Raw genomic sequence first — 20,132 nt, 5'->3', positions numbered from 1 at the left:
TCCACATATTGTAATACACATGTATTCTGTTTTTTAAAAATTGTTTAATTTCATTGTAATTTTGTGTATTTTTTGCAGACCAAGATAGCCTTTGTGAAGTCCAACACCAAATCTTATAGCAAATATCCAGAGCAGAAGTCACAGAGAATTGACCTCACTGCAAACAATAAGTGAGTTAATCAATTTGATAATACTAAAAACCCTGAAATGCATTGCTAATAATCACTTGCTAGCCTAAAAAAATAATGACTGTAGATACTCTTTTCTTACAACATCATATAGAATAATTTGAGATAAAAGAAGATGGAGTATGACTTGAAATACATGTAACTCTAATCATATTATTGCTATTTAGCACTTTTGAAGCTTCTGAAAGTTTGTATAACCCATTTGAAATTGAAAAAATCTTGTATTCTTAGGTATTACCTGGAAATTCTTCACCGAGAGAATTCTGGTGAAGCATTTGCTAAGGTTGCTGCTCATCTGTACAACACTAAACTGACCAATGAGAGCATTCCAGCAGCCAAGCAGGAGAATCAGAAAATCTCTGTCAGCTCCAGCATTGTTAGAGAGAAGCAGACGATCACTCTGAGTGGATTCTCCACCAGAACCAGTGTGGATGAAGTGCAAGTGGTGGATCTGACTGAGAACAGTGGAGGATTTTCTGATGCCACCTTTAGACTGGGTCTAGATAAAGTTTACACAAGTGAGTTTATCTTCAAAACAGGGAATCATTTCATTAGAATTTTGATACTGTAAAACGAGAAAATATGGCGCACTACAAATTTTAGCGCCTTTGGCGCAACTGCCTCTGAGCGCTAAAATTAATAGTGCGCCAATGATTTTCCATATGTATTAGATTTCTTCAAGTTGCAAAACGATAACGTCAGTCCATTTCTTTAAACAATTACACAGGTAAACGGTATGGGTTATCGGGTATCAGTGCCTAAACATGGATTAATTAATTCAGTTTTAACTCTTTTCCCCTTAGAGGTGTCTATCCTTTAACCCTTAATGACGCGTTTTGACGACCCTGGCCATATCCTTAATGACGACTTTTGACGCACCCTATACACAGCTCTTAATTAGACCCCTCAACACCTGTTGTTTATTATAAACATTGACTGGTATACACCTGGCCATGTATACGGATGGTTGTTCACTCATTCTAAATAAAGATATCATGTGATTTACCTGTGTATGGTGGCGTGATGCATTACTACAATAAACAAAGATGGCGGACTACGATGCGGACATCGCACATGTTTTCACTTTTTGTTTATAATCAAGTATAGAGGCAGAATTTTCTAGATTTATTGGTAGTGAGATTGAAAGATGAAAGCCAGATGTCAAATTCATGCAAAATTTTGTGGAAAAATCTGTGTAGTTACAGAAAACGGAACACAAGGTGTGCATTACCTGCAACCCCTAAATACACGAATATACCGGTAAATTTGTATTTTTTCAAAAAGTCAACACACTTATTTAGTTAACATGCTAGATTTATCAAATCCTCTTACACCATTTAACATGTTTATTGAAAAAAAACCGTAAATATAAGTCTGAAAATGATAGACATGAATTGAAAAGTCAGCCACAGGTACATTTAATTATTTACTATCAAAAAACGAATTCCATGATGATAATGGAATCTTTCTATAAAAATTATTAAATAATTATTTGTAATATATACAGTTTTAAATATGTTTATCAAGTATCTGTTGTGAAATTATTCTTAATAAAGCTTTAATGTAGAACACTCAGTTTTATTTTCATATACCTGTTAGCACCTGTATTGCTTTATTAGTGACTTAAAAAATTTTTTTTTCAATGAATATTAAAATTTTAATTTATTACAAATCCATTGATATATAATTTTCTATGTGTTTGATTTGCTAAGACCTGTAATAAGTCTATTCAAAAACACACACCAGCTGTTTTCAGTTCATCTGAAAACAGTCTAAGGGTAGCCCAGGGTAGATTGTTAAGGATATGGCCTATGCGTCAAAAGGTGGCATTAAGGGGTAAAGAGTTAATTGCTTTTTAATATCTCTCATTAGTACCTTGAAAATTGGGCTTCTCCCCAGTCCCCATGACACTTCCATTTAGCGCCTTGAGGTGAAAATGTGATTTAGCATGGCGATCGTTAACGCTGACAATACATGATTGATCATAATTTCTTTGATCTCTGATTAGTGGATATAAAGATAACAAGACGAAACCTATTTTAGGTGTTTTTTTTAATGTAAAATTACTATGTAAAAGATTCTCTCGTGGTGATCAAAACTCATGGTAGCATTCGATTTCACTTTTAGTTTCGGGAATCTTCTAGTGTTATCCAAGTCGACACGTTAAATTCAAAGTCCGATTACTCAAATTTGTTTACCAACAAAAATTGCACATCATCGCCAATAAATGAGGTTTTCATATCTATCTGCTGACAATTTACATAAAAGTAAGTGTATTGTTCTCAAGGACAGTTTACCGTGCATGCGAGATAGAAATCAAAGTCGTTGTGTTCATGTGCTTAAGTGAACACAGGACTTAATTTTGGGCATGATCGTTTATAAAACAACAACATTAATTTTTTGTATTCTTTTTTAAATAAAGATGCATGCGCTAAAATATAATTGTGCTAATGTACTGGCACTTGCGTTTGCGCTAAAATACGTATGCGCTAAATTTTCTCGTTTTACAGTATCAACTTCAATTATAATATATGTGGCTAAACCTGGGGAAATTCAGTAATTCTTACATGATTTAAGATTTTAAAAGATTTTCATGACATGAATTTTATGAAAATTTTAAATGTGGCTTCTACATCTCAATGTGTATGTTTTTCCCATATTCTGGACTTTTTATTGTTATTATTAAGTTAAACGCAAATTGTTGGTTTACTTACAGAGGAATTTTTTCCACAAATGTCTTACAGAGATACAAATCCTATCTTTTTTTCAGCCCTTCTAACAACATCCACATCTGAAACTGACATTGGAAATGCCCTTTTGCAACTTCCCGTCTTCCATTCCTCGGAATCTCTAACAGTGACGGCCGCCCCTAAAGCCAACGGAGCTGGTATTGTGTTGACCATCACCTTCTCTTCAAAAAGAGGCAAGTTAAAAACTTTTATTTATAATTTTAAAATAAATAACCTAGAAAAACTTAATTTGTTTATTAGTTTATCGAAATATACTTACAGGTGATGTTCCTGATCTTCAATACAAGACATACCCTGGATCAAATGGAGAGACACTTGGAATTTCTGTCACCGAGCAGAAAAAGGGGGAACCCAATGGAGAGTATTTTACTTTGAGTATGGCTGGAGTGACATCACCTTTGTTGCCTTATGATTTATCTGCTGGTGATGTAAGTACATATGTACCTAAAATTTTTGCTTAAATCTTAAACATTACATTAATCTTCAAATAAATGTTTGTTTTGTAATTGTTCACTCAAAATTTGTCTCAATTGAAAAATAGGTTTGATTTTTTTTCTCCAAAATACAGATGCAAACTGAATTGACAAAACTTTTTGGAGTCAGATGTCCAAAGGCCATTGCCAGTCCAGTAGCTACTAAAGTTCATCACACGTTTGAAGGGGGCATTCCAAAGGGACTGGGAGGGACCAGAGTGGGGGATAAGGAGGCTTTCTGTGGGAAGTACTCAGTGAAGAATCCTTGGTTCCTCTACAAAGATGAAGCAACTGGAATGACCCTAGGGCAGAGTGTCAGAATGGTAAAGACTTCTTTCTTCAAAATCTTTTTTTTTTCTAAGGCTATCATACATAAAGTTATTCTTACATGTAATGAGAATTGAATTAGATGTGAGGTTGTGATATACATTTATATCATAAATGGGTTTCTTTTCCTTTTTAGTTGTGTTTTGCCTACAAGGGTTTAGTGAAGAACTTTGTGAGGTTGTACTATTCGTACACTGACGACCAAAATGCAGAACAGACTGGAAAATCCTCGACCTTTTCACACAGCATGGACCAGACAGCGGAGTAAGTCAGTCACACAGTTACTACAAGTGTGTAGATCTATGTACATGTAGGCAATGCTTGCTGCCTATCCTACCATTAATCCAATGATGTGATTTATGCATATTAATTTTATTAAATATGTTCAAATCAGGAATATCCACAGGCTATATTTCACTCATTCACTCCACTCATCCACAAAATAAAAAATAAACATATAAATTATGAAAAAAAATTATTCCAAGACTTTGAAAATCATGAGATGGAAATTGTTTAAGATGCATTCTACACATTTTCATTAAAATATCATTTTATGAATATTTTAAAAAATTTTGTTTTTTGTTCTTAGCATTTGGAAGTACACCTGTTTTGATATGTATGGTGCTCTGACTGGAAATATCCCGACGGGGACAAACTTTGTGCTGACCAAGGTCCAGGTTTTCCTGGATGACCCGGAAGTTCTGTTTGATGAAGTGACGATTGGGCGACAACAGACTCTGACAGAGGCCGACATGTGTAAGTATCTATCCACAAAACACAGAACTAATTAAAGTTTTATACATTTTAAGAGATGTCACGGAAATTTTTTTTTTATACATTTTTCTTGTTCTTATCCACAGCAACAGTAAATGAACTGAGAATGTTACCTTCCCTTCCCAATGACTACAGAATTGATGAGGTCAAGGTTACCAAGACAATCGTCAACAATGCACCAACGTACGAGGTCACTCTGGTTCCGTTTGACTGTGGCTACAAATTTCCAAAGTTCCAGTCAGTTAGTGGCCAGGTACTGCACAATTTTTAATTTGACATTTTACCTCTACTACCAGTTTGAGATTTTGTTGTGTCCTAACAGAATTGTTATCTGCATGTATATTTTTGTTTTATTCAGGTTTTAGAAGTCAATGCATGCCCTTTGAATAGCTTTGATAGGGAACCATGTAATTTAATTAATAGTGTGATGAATTTTATACCCTATCCCCCCCACATAAGATATATTATTGACAAAATATTTTTTGTTTTTGTTTTTTTACTTCACTTGTGTTGCCTACGTGTATGTAGCAGCATAATGTGTCTGATTCTCAGGTTGTGGCCGGCGGTGTGGTGTCAGTGGTCAGGACCGAGACAGCCTCCCCCCCAGTTCAGGGTAGCTTCACTGTCAACTTCAAAGGAAAATCCAGATCAGGTACAACCATCTAGCTCTCACAATTTATAGTTACAACTTATTATACTGTTATGATATACATGTATGATGACAAGTTCATTTACAACAGCAAAAAGTAAAAAAAAAGACTTTTAATACAGTTTATACTGGTTAATTTGAAACTATTGCTATATATAAAGGTGCATCAAGAAAATTCATCAATGTACATTATTGTTTTTAAAGTTCCTATGATAAGCGTAAAGATAGGGGTATTTTGATCATTTAATACTTCACATTTTGTAGATGTCATATTACAAATATGTTAATTTTTGTCTGACCCCTATTTGCCAGGAATTCCCTATGATGTTACTGGGGAAGCCCTCATAGAGATGCTGGAATCTGGATTCCCAGAGATGGGGAAGGTATATGCTTATCGTCATGGAGACTGTGCAGCGTTTGACCTGAGTGTGGCCTTCCTGACAAATGCCGGCGATCAGGAGGAGATGACGCTCACAAGTCAACTGTCCGGTGTGGATGTCGTTTTAAGCATCGTCACGGTCAAGGATGGTGGGATAACCTTTGACCCCATTCAGGGTGACATGTTGCTGACATACCATGACAAGCCACAGGTGATGGCCTATATCAATGACATTCCCACTAAATGTAGCGGGGACTGTACCTTTGAATGGAGCATGGCCGCCACCATGACAGTGACCTCTGTGACCCCTACAACAGGTAGGTCAATCTAAGGTCAAACAAAAGTCTTCACTGAAGATACATTAGTATGAACTTTGCAGATGTAAATGAAACACAGATAACAGATTTTAATATGTGTTCATTTTTTGCAAAGTTCTATTATACAGTGTATTTGCTTTAATTTTACATTACTGTATATATTTGATTGAATTTTTTTCAATTTTACATTGCAGCCACAGCAGGAAGTGACATCACCATCACTGGGACAAATTTTGACACCGTCTTCTCCAATCACAATGTTACAATTGGTGGCGTAGAGTGTACCCCCAAATCCTCCACTACCACACAGATTGTCTGTACTGTGGGCAGTGGGCCTGCAGGGTCATATCCAATAGAAATTGTGCTTGCTTCCAAAGGTTGTACATCCAATGCGAATGGCCTTGTGTCCTTCACCTACCCGTTCCAACTCACCAGTGTTTCTCCGTTGACATCTAATCTCGGAGGTATTTCAAATAATATTTTTCATCACACAATTGGAAAGAAAAATAGTTAATGTTGAGAAATATACATGTATATCATTATCTTCCAAGCATGTTTGTACTTACAAACAAAATCAAGAAAGGAAATTAGTAGAATTTAATATTAATTTCTTTATTTGAAATGACAATATGACTTTTGTTTAAATAGGAGGAATTGATGTCACTCTGACTGGCTATGGTTTTAGTGAGGATGACAATGTCACTATTGCTGGATCACCTTGCAAAACAAAGTCTACCACCCCAACACAAATTGTTTGCACTGCCCCAAATTCTGTAAGTTAATGCTTATTGACAGCTGTTAAATTTCACATCATGTTGTGTCTTAAAGAAGCAAAGCTGTTTACTAAAATTAAGCACACAACATAATACAACCATTCATACCCAAGAAGTAAACTAATTTTATTGACCCTTTGGAAACCAACCCCAGGAACATGTTACACACTCAACTCAAAGACTCAGTGCTTTCTTCATATGCAAACCTCAATTCATGATAATCATGATATCTTGTTAAGTGGTCAAATGGTAATGAAATGTGAATACATGCTGTATTCATTTATCAGTACATTCAGTACTTTGATTTTTACAGAACACTGATACTACAGGAGATGTGGTGGTAAACAAGGCTGGTGGAGGAACAGAGACCTACAGCAGTCAGTACACCTACATTAGTTCAGGAATGGCAGTGGTCTCTTCTGTCAGTCCGTCCACAGTGTCTGTTGGAGGTTTGTCCACTTCTATTTTTATTTTCTATTTATACTTTTAAAACTTGTATAAAGAATTCTATACATTTTACATTGTTTCATATACCTTTTTAATGGATTTTGGATTCCACAATAAGCACCTGTATGCCGATATATACATGTATATTTTTTTTCAGTGTTGAAGATTATGGAACACATTTTCATGTTTAAATTGATTTACAATTTATAAAAGAACATAGGAAAAAAAGGATAACACTCTCAGAAAAATCTAGATTTATATATAAGATATTATAATAATAATGTATTACTGTACACATGATGACTTGAAAGCTGAGGTAATACTTGGCAAACATTTATTAATAGACATAAAATCACTTGTTTTCCTTATGATATTTCCTCCCAATGATCTTAAAGTCCAATATTTTCCTAACAGGAGGTGAAACATTGACCATCAGTGGTTCAAACTTTGACACATCGAGCACATTAACCATTGGAGACACGACTGTATCCATCTCCTCCATCACCACGACAACAGTAACTGCTGTCCTGCCTGCCATGCAGCCAGGAAATTATCCAATCAAACTCTCTGGATCTAGTGGATTAGCCGTTGATGGGTAAAAATATTTCTAATTTAATTCATGACTTCAACTTAAAAAAAGAAACAAAAAGAATCAGATAAGCTGATCATTATAGGTATAAAGAGAACAATTCTTTATTCCAGTTCCAACAATATTCCTTCCCTGGATATCAAGTTCCGCATCACCAACGTGTACCCCCTCAGTGGGTCAGTAATGGGAGGAACCAGGGTCACGATTACAGGGGAGGGGTTCTCCACCAACACCACTGGGACGAAGGTCAAGGTCGGTCAGTATGACTGTGCCATCGAGTCAGTGAGCACCACTCAGATCGTCTGTCTTATCCAGGACACTGCCACCATCCACAAGGTGGATAACCAGGGGGTTCATCCACGTAAGTTTGTTGTCTTTATTTTAAAATCAATATCAGTTTTTAACTGTCTGGTAAATAAAAAAAAAAAACAAGGCTTATGCATCCCATGCAATGTACTAAGTCTCAACTGCTTTTGCAAAACCCATGCTAGTGTCCATGCATTCTACTTTTAATTAGAAATTTATGTACACCATCAAATGCCTTTTATTGTCCCAGTATTCTTTAGAATAAATAGATTTGATGATGTTTATGTACAAAACGAACAGAAAACAGTTAATAATGGTTGCTGAAAGTAATCTGTATAAATACTCAATGTCATTTACAGAGTTCAAGTTGTCTGGCTATGCCTGGAATCCAAAGAACCTGGAGATCTACACAGGAGACATGGTGGAGTGGAGGTGGTTCTTCGCCTCCTACATCACAGGATTCACCCCCAGGGTGGTGCAGGTCAAGGACGAGGTGTCCACAGAAGAGCTGCCTGGGGGGTTCAACAGTGGGGCACCTGCTGCTTCAGGTAATTTCATCACTGTATTAGTGTCAAAGGATATAATATACAAAACCAGGTAGATGTCTTTGATTGGAAATATTTTGGGTTTTTTTTCAATCATTTTGACACTAAAACAAAAACTCATAAATGTGGTTTCATCTCCTTTTCCTAGGAGTGTTCCGACATCGCTTCACTGTTGCTGGTAAATACTGCTACTGGAGTGACTACTGTGACGTCTTCAAGACTACCTTCTTCAGGGGCTGTGTCAACGTTGTAGACAGGCCTTCATTGTCATCAGGCGAGGTCTCCCTGACAATGGGTCAATTTGTAGCTGAACATGTGGTCAACTCAGGTACAGGAAAAAGTATTGTACTACTTTACAGAGCTTCATTTTATCAGAAAAATATGATGATTAAGAAATTATGACAGTCACTACACATTGTAATTGTCAATGTCAACGATTTTTTCACATCAAAGGTAATTCATAGTTGAATTATTAGAATTGTTTTGTTTTTTTAACCTTATAGGAGTCTCCAATCCTGTGGACAACAGTGCTTGCAAAGGTTCCATTGGGACCATTTCCAGCTGTTCGGTTCCACCAGCCTCGCCAACAGACAGTACTAAATTCCAGTTCAGTTTCTCCCGCTGCTCCACCCCTGTCATCACCTCAATCAGCCTCCAGAGTGGTTCCTCTCAGGACACCATCGACATCGAAGGTGATGGATTCAGCACCACCAAGTGTCAGAATGAGGTCTACTTTGGGGACAACCTCTGTCTGGTCACTGTCGCCACAGCCAATAAGATTTCCTGTAACATTGATCCATCAAATGCTCCAGAGATAGGAATCATGGAGGAGGTCAGAATGAGGCACAATAACATGGGCAATGCTTTAGTCGAGATTCAGGGGCAGAAGGCAAGGACTTTCGCTCTTGTTCCTGAGGTGACTGATATTCAGCCAGCTCTGGGGTCTGTAATGGGAGGGAATGAGATCCTAATTGTGGGGACAGGCTTTGCCGATGACATCTGGGTGATGGTGACAATTGGAGGATATCCTTGCCCGGTTTCTGATGCCACATACACCACTATCAAATGCACGGCCAGGAATCTCAACTCAGCTGGAGCAAAGGCTCTGGAGGTTTCCATAACATCACCAACTGGAAGTTCAGTCAAAGCTAAGTGTGGAGTGGTTTGCCAGTATGTGTATGATCCCAGTGTCACCCCAGAAATGGACAGCGTGTCTCCAGGAACTGTTGCTGGTGGATCTGCTACTACCCTGACCATTGCTGGGTCAAAGTTTGGAAGTGTGCCTTCAGCAGTCTCAGTAACTGTTGGAGACAAGATCTGCACTGTCTCATCTGTCACTGATACTTCTATTCAGTGCGATATTACCTATCTGCCTGCTGGTTCAAATGCTGTGGCGGTCCTGATCGCCGATGTTGGTCTGTCCCAGGGCACACTGACTGTAACAGGGGAAACCACAATCACCAGTCTGTCCTCCACCGAGGGTAGTACCAATGGGGGATCAGAACTGACCATTGAAGGGAATGGCTTCATTTCTGGCACCACTGTCAGTATTGATGGAACAGATTGTGTGGTTACAGAAGTCAACCTGAATAATGTCACCTGCACCACACCAGCTCATGCCACTGGAGCTGTGAAGGTCACAGTGACCTCTAATGGACAGATCTACCCTCAACAAGACTACACCTATGCCACAGGTAGCACTCCCTCCATCACTGCTGTCAACCCAGCTCAGGGTTCAGCTGGCACCACATTGGTTCTTACTGGACAGAACTTTGGTGCCACCAATGCTGAGAACAAGGTCAGTATTGGTGGTTCCGATTGTGTGGTTACCTCAGCATCGGCCACAGAAGTGAGATGTACAGCTGGGGTACAAAATGTTGGTTCTTTTGCTGTGGTGCTGACTGTTGCTAACAAGGGAAAATCAAACAATGACCAGATGTTTGAATATCAACTGCTGTTATCTTCAATCACCCCTGCTAGTGGTAAGTTCATTTATGTTTAAAGCCAAAAAGTTATATGCAAAATTTTATAGAAAATTCCAAAAATTCCAAACCATCATTGATATTGTTAAAATTACGTTGCTTGATTTCTTTTTTCAGTTTTAAAAATTTCCAACAGTATCAAGAAATACTCTGTATTTTCATGCAAATTAAAGTAACTGTTTAACAACGGTCTTTCACTGCATGGATTCTGTCATCAATGTATTTCAGGAAGTAGTGCTGGTGGTCAGGTGGTTACACTATCAGGGTCAGGATTTGATTCCGGAACCACAGCTACAGTGTGCAGTCAGCCATGCGTGAAGGTCGTGAATGCCACCCAGACAGCTGGAAGCTTTGTCTGTAAAACTCCCGCAGCCACAGGTACATGTAAAAACTATGCCTTCATAATAAGCTTAAAATGATAAAAAAAATTATCTTTAAAAAAAAAAAATTTTTTTTTAAAGATGTCAGTAAAGCAATTTTATAATGAAAAAAAGATTTTATTTGCAATGTTTACTTGCTTTTCCTCATATATGTGCCATGTAAATTGGTTTTAATATGTACTAAGAAAAAAATCATTTGCCAAACATATTTTATTACCTTGATTGTATCATTACCCCTAACTTCTATTATACCTTTATGTTTGCCAGCCCCAGTAGCTGTCACTTCAGCTTGTGATGTGTCTGTGACAGAAAATGGAGTGACAAAAACTCTGACTGGAGGATACACATATGATGCATCAAAGACCGCTGACATCACAGGGGTCAGTCCCGTCCGTGGGGGGACAGGGGGAGGTACCGCCCTCACCATCACTGGGACAGGCTTTGGGTAAGGAGTCAAAGATGTATAGTGTATCTATTGACATGTTAAAATGGAAATTATGGTTATTTGGAAATTGAATTCATGGTGAACAAGGTAAGTATTTCCCATCTTCCTTTTTGAGAGGAAAATGATAACCTTTGCAATAAAGGTGTAACCCCCCCCCCCCCCCCCCCATCTAGCATTATGTTCTTAAATATGTTGAGACCCAATCAGTTTAGGATAATTGTTTGGTTCTCCTGTACATACATGTCTCAAGTAAAACTATATTTAAATCTGAAAATATATTCTAAGACTATAATGAGATATACATGTAGGTGTTCAATGTACAACTTAATTATTTTTCAGCTCTGTAAAGTCTGACGTGACAGTGACAATATCGGGCACCGCCTGTGATGTAAATACGGTAACAGATACACAGATTGTGTGCACCACCAACTCACACTCCAAGTCTGAGAAAGTCAACATCGAAGTGGAAGTGGCCGGCAATGGAATAGCCAAGCAGGTAAACCCCCCCCCCCTTCCCAAAAAAAATGCCAATTGATTTTGTTTGAGTGGTAGAGTATGGCCAAATATGATATTTTGCATACTGATTTGAATATGATATCTGAAAATTTCAATGATTTTGATAAATCTTTTCATTTAGACTTCTGCAGAGTATTTCTACGTTGATGTGTGGTCATCTCCCTTTACCTGGGGAGGCGGACCTCTTCCAAAGGACGGTGACTTTGTGGTCATCAGTAAAGGGCAGAACATTCTGCTGGATGTAGACTCCCCAAAACTGAAAATAATCCTTATAAGAGGTATGTCTGATCTTTATCAAATACTCATGATATCAAATTCTGGTATTTTAATTTAAAATTGATATGTTGTTATGTAAATTTCTTCGAGTAGAAAATTGTTTAAGAATTTTGTAAAATGGTTATCTTATGGTATGAAATTTGTTCATGTTGTTCAGGTGGTGGTTTGATATTTGATGAGAAGGATCTTCATCTGCAAGCAGAAAACATCTTGATCACTGACCATGGTGTTCTTCAGGTATGATTATTTGAAAAAAAGTACATGTATTTATCCCTGTGAAGTATTGAAACCTATGAATTATGTTTTCTTGCAATAAGAAAATTCTGCACACAGTTTGTCGCTCAGTGCACAATACTTCATATTGAATACATTTACCTGTGTCTTGGGTTTAATATCGGCAATGTTTTTGTATAGAGGCAATTAAGGCCAAATGGGAAGAAATTTTTTCACTACTACCGGGTAGATAGTTGTTCTAATTTATATGACATGTTTATGTAACAGATGTATAAAATGATAGAATTGTTGTTATTAGATTGGTACAGAGACAGAGCCTTTCCAGCATCAAGCTGAGATAACATTACATGGTCACCACCGCAGCAAAGAGTTCCCCATCTACGGAGTCAAGTCCATCGCAGTGAGGACAGGCAGGCTTGAACTTCACGGTAAGAAGCACACTCCTCCAAAATATAAAGGGTCTGATTTAAAGAACAAAAGTAGTTTCTATGTAAATTACCGGACACAAGAAAAAGCAAAAGGAATACATAACAACTTGATATTTGTTTTTGAAGAATTTAAATGCACTTAATCATTCAAAGCATGAGATTGATCAGCTGCTGAAAAATAATATTTACATGTACTAAATATTTTAGATATCCTGTGTCAAATAAATTAACACAATCTCAACAATGTTTGACATGGGTCTTTATAAATACATGTATAAGTAAAACCTGTTACTGTTAATTATTTTCAGGCAAGCCTGTAGCCAAGACATGGTCGACACTAGCATCCACTGCCACTGCAGGAAGTTCTACCATTGTCCTTCAAGATGCCGTTACGTGGAAGGCTGGGGATCAAGTGATCATTGCCACCACCAGTCACCGCCACTCACAGAGAGAGAATGAGTTCCACACCATCCAGTCTGTGGCGGCCGACCAGAAAACAGTCACCCTGACAAAGGCCCTGACTTATGAACACTTGGGAGTGTCGGAGACCTTCGACGGGACTCAGGTCGAGTTCAGGGCAGAGGTTGGAATGGTGACCAGAAACATCAAGATCCAAGGAGCCAGTGATAAACAGTGGGTTGAGAAGATTGAGGCCTGTCCTGATGGATTTGATACAGGTATGCATCATAATTTATAATATTTACATTAAAAGTTCTGAAAATGATTGCTATAGATTCCTAATTTCCATTAAACGTGAGGAATAAATGTCAGCATAAAATCACAAGAATTACCCCTCGCAGTTTTCAAATCTTGTGATATTATGTTCTTTAGATTTGATACAAAAGTGTTTGTCCTAAAATAAATGTACTTCCATAATATAAAAATCTACATAATCTTTAGCTTTCTCTTTAATGCAAATAAAGAGAACCAAGCATTTGACAATGTTGTTTTTATTTTTTGCAGGAGAGTTTGCTACCCAGACATGTTTTCAAGGCCGCTTTGGTGAGGAGATGGGCAGCGATCAGTTTGGAGCCCAGATGATGATTCACTCCCCTGTCCCTAACCAGCTCACTTCTCATGCCCACATCGAGTATGTGGAGCTGTTCCATGTCGGCCAAGCCTTTAGACTTGGTCGTTATCCCATTCACTTCCATCTGAATGGAGACAACACTGGGTCCTATGTCAGGGGCTGTGGAATCCACGAGACATTCAACAGAGCAGTAAACATCCACGGTAGCCACAACATCCTGGTGGAGGATAATGTTGTCTACAATGTGATGGGTGGAGCTATGTTCTTTGAAGATGGAATTGAGACTGGTAACACTTTGCAGAGAAACCTTCTGGTGTTTGTACGCGAGAGCTCCAGCTTGCAAAATGATGATGTGACCCCAGCTGCCTTTTGGTCAACCAACCCTAACAACACTGTTCTCAATAACCATGCTGCCGGTGGGTCCCACTTTGGATTTTGGTTCCGGATGCATGGTCATCCAGATGGACCATCCTTTGATCCAAATATTTGTCCTCAGCATGTTCCTGTTGGAGTTTTTAAAGGGAATGTTGCACACTCTAACGGCTGGTTTGGGCTGTGGGTATTTCCCACCATGAAGTCCAGGGTTGGAGGTGGTTGCAGCTCTGGTACTCCTTACCAGTCTGTGTTCGAGAGTCTGACAGCTTGGAACAATGAGAAGGGAGCTGAAGTGGTCAATGGCGGAGCTTTCATCATGAAAGACTTTGTACTTGTCAACAACAAACTTGCTGGTTATGAAGGAAAGAAGATCATAGAAGGGGAACAGCTCTTCCAGAACACTCTTATTGTTGGTCATGCGAACTCTCTCACAAGAGTCGAGCAAGGCTGTACAAGAGGAGGGGTTGTGTTGCCTTATGGTTATGGAATGAAGCTGGATGGAGTAAGATTTGTCAATTTTGATGAAAGTGGATGTGCAGCCATAGGCACAGCTAGAATCACCGGAACCTGCTCCTTTTTATGTGGCGGTTTTCTCTATCACACCCAGAACCTCAAGTTTGTCAATGCACCGAACAAAGGACGGTATGACTGGTTGTGGGAATCTGTCATCAAAGATATAGATGGCACGCTGGTTGGAGAAACTGGAGACCCTGCTTCAATTGCAGCCAATGTCGGTAAAACTGTGATTTCAACTTCAGACACCCTGCCTCCAAACCCCACCTGTGTCTCTTTCCCCAAATTTAGCACAAATGTTGCAGCTAGTGCTTGTGATCCGAGTGTTAAATTTCACAGATTTGCATTTAATAACATATCTCCCAGCTCCATCAAGTTCAAAGATGCTATCTTTATCAATCGGTTTGGAAATGTGACGAACCCGTACCGTAAGAAGGCCATCACTCATCCCCAAGGCTGGAACCTTAATTTGGTAGATGGGGAAGAATATGAACTTAAATTTGAAAATGCTGAGCATTTGTCAAACATCAGCTACGATGGTCGATTTGATCTTTTCTCTGAGGTAAGTGTCAACAAAAGTGAACACGTTGCTATTATCTTTTCATTTTAGACCTTATTTATTGAGAGAGTGAAAAAAGGACCTAATTGAAAAGGGATTGATTTTAATTTCAGTCTGGTGGTGTTGCTGACTATGTGATTCTGAAACAAAAGTTGGCCCTGATGCCCGATCGGTTTATGATGGATGGAAAAACTCACAAGAATGGGACACAGGCATCAATCAACCCAAGCACTGATTTACATGGAACTTGGGAGTACGTCTTAGCCGACAAGCAGATCAAATACCTTAGTGAGTTTGATAACTTCAAATATTGTTCTTGCTTAAAACTGCTATAAACATTATGACTTTTTAAAAAATGGAGATGAAATTTATGCACATGCCCTCTGATTGTTCTTTCTGCCCTTGTTATAGTACCACTTCAGGGTAATGTGTCTTCATTTAGAATAAGCAGTATAAGAATTATTTTTACACAGGTTTGTTTTGACATTTCAGTTTCTGCAAGAACGTCGAATACCCCAGTTGGGCGTAAGAAAAGAGCAGCCAATGCAGCCAGTAATCTGGTCGTCAAGTTCAACTCCTACAAGTGCTTCTATGATGACTGCAAACCCCCTCCTGACCCCAATACGGTACCCCCAGTAGACAAGCGACCCTCCAAGGCTGAGTTGTGGTCGGACAAGGCGACCTGGAATGGGACTGAGCCTGGCTGGGGAGGGTACAACAATGGGTCATTTGACCTCCCTGTTGATGGTGACAATGTCAAGATCCCAGAAGGTACAGAACTCTTAAAAACAAACTTATTGTAAAAATTGCTTTAATAAATGTGGACATTTTTAAATGTTTGGTTGTTAGGCTACGTAGTTGCATAACTCTTTTTAAAACAAACTCGGAGTAAAAATATTTTTCTTACTTTTAACATATGATCGAGATCAGTGTTTATCTATTGAGAAGTCAAGTAAGCTGTTGTAGTTGCTAGGCTATGTACATAACCTGTTATGGGTACACCTTAAAGGTTGTTTCTACCATACTCTGAAGATTTTTCTTTGGATATACACACTATGTGTATGTATTTAAAATTCAAGAAAAAAATTGTACATGATTTGTTGTTCAGGAAATGTTCGATTCAAGATGATTTATTAGGGGTGGGTTTTTTTGACAGGTAAATGGGTGGTGGCTGACACTACTTTGCCTCAGATGGGTACACTCGTACTCTATGGGACTCTGGAACTGGACCACAACAATGGAACCCGAGACTTTGTGATAAATTGTACCTACCTTGTCATCTTCGGTGGACGTTTAATTGCTGGGTACCCTGCAAAACCTTACCTGTCAAATCTGCTTATATCACTGCAAGGCGACCACAGTACCAACTCATATGCAGGAGTTAGTGGGCCACCAATTGGGTCAAAGGCCATAGGTAATTATTATTTCTTAATCATGTTAATCTCAACAAATTCACATGCTAAGAATATACATATTTATTGTAAAAGTCTTTGAACTGTTCAAGATGATAATAATGATGATAATGTTAATGGCGGTTAGGTGTCTTTGACATTTCGTATCAACACATTAAACTGATATTTAAAATTTTACACTGCCTTGATTACAGCTGCATTTGGAGGCTTGGATCTGCACGGGGCCCCACGAGGGGACAGTTGGACTCAGCTAAATCAGACAGCCAATGCTGGGGACACACAGCTGACAGTCCAGTCACCTGTGGACTGGGTTGCTGGGGATGTCATCGTCCTTGCCCCTACAAGTTACAGTACTTGGGAGGCTGAAAAACTGACCATCAGCGCCATTTCAGCGGATAAGATGACTCTCACTTTCACTCCAGCTCTCCAGTTCAAACATATTGGTAAATGCACTTACTCATGCATTTATATAAAAATCAATATTTTCTGGTTGCAGTTAACATTAGTGCTGAGCATTAAGTGTTGCATTTATCAGAGCAATATCAAAATTTTAATAATTGTATTATATTTATTTAAATCAAGTGCTTGTGTACACTTCTAAAATAAATAAATTAATAATTTGATAAATAAATAAATATTAGATAAATAAACTATTAATTTGAAAACTTCCAATTATCATGTCTAGCCCACACTGAGACGGCTAATGGAATGTCAATCAAGATGGCTGCAGAGGTGGGGCTATTGACCAGAAACATCAAGATAGAAGGAGGAGCTTATGCTAAACAAGAATCCCAGTCATTCGGAGCAAGAATTGTTGTAGGTCGTGCTGCAGAGGGAAAGAATTCATATATTGGTAAGTAGCAAAATTTATTGCCATCTTCCAATAGCAATAAACACTCATTATAATCAACTCGCAAGCAATTCATGGAACTCGGTGCATTTAGTTGATATTGAAGTAAACACATTATGTTTGGATGTGTATATTTTTTAATGTTTCTGCCAGGAAGCAGCTCTTTCTAAATCAAGAAAAATGTCATGCACATATGAGTTTATAAAACAAATCCTTATGCTTAATTGCTCAAAATAGTAGGATTACTATATCTACTTCAGAGGAAAACCTGTTTAAATGTTTTGCATTTATTATAGGCTATGCCAGAATTTCCAATGTGGAGTTTGTGCGCAGCGGTCAGGAGGGTTACATCGATCCCTGGGACTCGCGCAGTGCTGTGGCATTTATTGACGCCGGTACCGTGTCCGACATTAAGCCGTCGTACGTCAGGCACTGTGCCTTCCACCACAGTTACGCCCCATCGGTCACAGCTTACGGAACCAACAACCTGCCCATCGAATGGAACGTGATGGCCGACAATGTGTGGTTTGGTAAGTGTGTGCGACAAATTATATTGCCTTGAATTATTCGAGAACTCTTATTCTTTCTTAGGAGTGATGAATCCATTAATGTTGGAATTTTTGTGAAGTCTGCAGTTAAAATAGTTTGAAATTATGAAGTACACATGCATAAGTTGATGGAATAGGATGCATCTAAAAGCATGGATGAAAATATATAGAAGATAATGTGCATGAAATATAAAAGCAGTTTCATCTGTAATGGTATGTTCATGTGTACAATTGTCTATACAGATGATGTTTTACCAATAGATACATGTAGGTACATTTGTAAAAACCTGATATCCCTCCTTTCTTTCAGCCATTGAATCACATGGCGATAACACTCAGATCAGGAACAATTTCATAACCAAAACCCAGTGGGAGGGCTCCTATCAGGACCGACATGAGACCTTCAATGTCCGCTACAACGGAGCCATCAACCTGGCCAAGGCCACTAACCCAGTCCTGGAGTACAACCACGTGGGTGGGTGCGAGAGGGTCGGATTTGCTGTCCTCGGGGAGAGTTGTAGCTCCCCCGGGAAGTTTGTCGGAAATGTGGCCCATAGCTGTTTGTTAGGAGTGGCCAACATTATGGATTCCCTGACATGTAAGTTTTATACTTCAATTTATATGTGGTATTTAGAAGCATATTTTGGAATTTAAAACAATCAAGTATTTCTCCAAGAAAACCTGGGAAAAATATTGGTTTATTGTACATTGTACAGTACATATATTTGGTTGAATCAAATGAATGGATGTTTCAAATTTATGTACATGATGTATTACAAATTAAATTAAATGATTTTTTCTCGATTTTTTCCCTTCATTATACACATGTACATGCATAACAAAGCATGTTTGTATATTTTAAAATTCTGAATAATTAAAGTTTACAAACTTTTTCGATTCTTGAATTCCAGCTGATTTGAAATCGTGTGTTAAGTTTGCCAATTTCACGGTATGGAAGAATTTAGACTACGGACTGTACTATCAGAATAGCGCACCCAATGAGGTTTCAGACATTTTGGCTGCGGACAATGGGGTCAACATTTTCCAGTTTATTGCTGGTCCTAGTGCCACTGGACATGCTTATGCTGACCAGTACTGCACAGTGAAAAACTCCCTCATAGTCGGAACCTCCGGGGCTTTCGACTGTGCCATAGACAAAACACCCAATGACGATAACATTGCACTGAGTGGAAACTCCAGGAAACATTCAGGGAGTACAAGGGTGGGCATCACCATGCCAACCTTCTCCTCAGGTGGAAACTCTGCCCCTGGCAAACCATTTGCAGGAGTCAAAAAATATCAGGCCATCATGGGAAGATTCCACATGGAAGGTGAGTGCTGGTACATGTAGTCCACAGTCATGTGTTTTTGGTGCACAATACATAAGATGGAGAATTTCAGAGAAATGCCCCGTTGTATTTGAGAGGTGTAAATATAAAGTTAAGCATGAAGCTTGAACTCAGCTGACAAATGAGTTTTCATTTTTGAAATGATTCCTCCATTTTCTTGGGCTTTGTGCTTAACTTTATATAATGACTGTAATTTTATATACATGCATGCACACAGTTGAAAAAAAATTATTTCAAACCATTCAGAAATAATTTCTTCATGAAAATAAATGAACAACAAATCCATAAATTTTTTAGCATGCATACAAAGGACTAAGTGCGGTTTTATGCAATTTTTGCCCCCCAAAATCAAAGTTTTAAAAAGAGCTTTAAAATAAGGTGAAAGATAGTTAAAATCATATTGGAAATAAAGGTGTAAAAGGTTATCACCACAGTGACGTCATAATGTAGAAATGACGTCATGAATATTGCATTATTTTGATAAATTGATGTTTTGTAGCAAAATATGGGTGTTTTCCGATGGTTATTCGACTGGGAAACATCGAGCGCAGGCTTGCTCAAGTATCATTTTTTAGTATAATATGTATAACTATCTGAAGAAAAACATATGTTAAAATCACACTTGAGCAGACCTGCGCTCTATACTTCCGAATGCAAAATATAGAGCAAAAATGAGAATATCTTCATTTGTTTGCAAATTTGCGGGAATTAGGTCATT

General features: G+C 38.3%; 1 protein-coding gene across 2 annotated transcripts in view; it reads left to right on the top strand.

Moving 5' to 3' along the window:
• Positions 1-20,132, top strand: part of LOC128192103 (fibrocystin-L-like) — a 36,454-nt gene that overhangs the window by 10,760 nt on the left and 5,562 nt on the right. The window contains exons 16-49 of one of the 2 annotated variants that reach the window (XM_052864557.1): positions 79-170; positions 420-706; positions 2,959-3,075; positions 3,200-3,366; positions 3,507-3,734; positions 3,875-4,002; positions 4,328-4,494; positions 4,599-4,765; positions 5,065-5,164; positions 5,474-5,857; positions 6,052-6,321; positions 6,506-6,630; positions 6,944-7,079; positions 7,492-7,672; positions 7,780-8,027; positions 8,332-8,520; positions 8,666-8,845; positions 9,021-10,499; positions 10,728-10,877; positions 11,147-11,324; positions 11,664-11,820; positions 11,962-12,118; positions 12,274-12,353; positions 12,649-12,778; positions 13,087-13,455; positions 13,742-15,258; positions 15,369-15,543; positions 15,748-16,026; positions 16,412-16,669; positions 16,862-17,110; positions 17,353-17,520; positions 17,814-18,047; positions 18,376-18,663; positions 18,977-19,396. In XM_052864557.1, coding sequence (XP_052720517.1) covers positions 79-170; positions 420-706; positions 2,959-3,075; positions 3,200-3,366; positions 3,507-3,734; positions 3,875-4,002; positions 4,328-4,494; positions 4,599-4,765; positions 5,065-5,164; positions 5,474-5,857; positions 6,052-6,321; positions 6,506-6,630; positions 6,944-7,079; positions 7,492-7,672; positions 7,780-8,027; positions 8,332-8,520; positions 8,666-8,845; positions 9,021-10,499; positions 10,728-10,877; positions 11,147-11,324; positions 11,664-11,820; positions 11,962-12,118; positions 12,274-12,353; positions 12,649-12,778; positions 13,087-13,455; positions 13,742-15,258; positions 15,369-15,543; positions 15,748-16,026; positions 16,412-16,669; positions 16,862-17,110; positions 17,353-17,520; positions 17,814-18,047; positions 18,376-18,663; positions 18,977-19,396 — 9,454 coding nt within the window. Of the gene's footprint in view, positions 1-78; positions 171-419; positions 707-2,958; positions 3,076-3,199; positions 3,367-3,506; positions 3,735-3,874; positions 4,003-4,327; positions 4,495-4,598; positions 4,766-5,040; positions 5,165-5,473; positions 5,858-6,051; positions 6,322-6,505; positions 6,631-6,943; positions 7,080-7,491; positions 7,673-7,779; positions 8,028-8,331; positions 8,521-8,665; positions 8,846-9,020; positions 10,500-10,727; positions 10,878-11,146; positions 11,325-11,663; positions 11,821-11,961; positions 12,119-12,273; positions 12,354-12,648; positions 12,779-13,086; positions 13,456-13,741; positions 15,259-15,368; positions 15,544-15,747; positions 16,027-16,411; positions 16,670-16,861; positions 17,111-17,352; positions 17,521-17,813; positions 18,048-18,375; positions 18,664-18,976; positions 19,397-20,132 lie in introns of those variants that run through there. The other variant, XM_052864555.1, reaches the window with a different exon arrangement.

This window comes from Crassostrea angulata, chromosome 7, assembly GCF_025612915.1.
Source record: "Crassostrea angulata isolate pt1a10 chromosome 7, ASM2561291v2, whole genome shotgun sequence".
Taxonomy (NCBI): Eukaryota; Metazoa; Mollusca; class Bivalvia; order Ostreida; family Ostreidae; genus Magallana; species Magallana angulata.
Note: the sequence above shows the minus strand (reverse complement) of the source record. Positions and strands in the feature narration are given on the sequence as shown.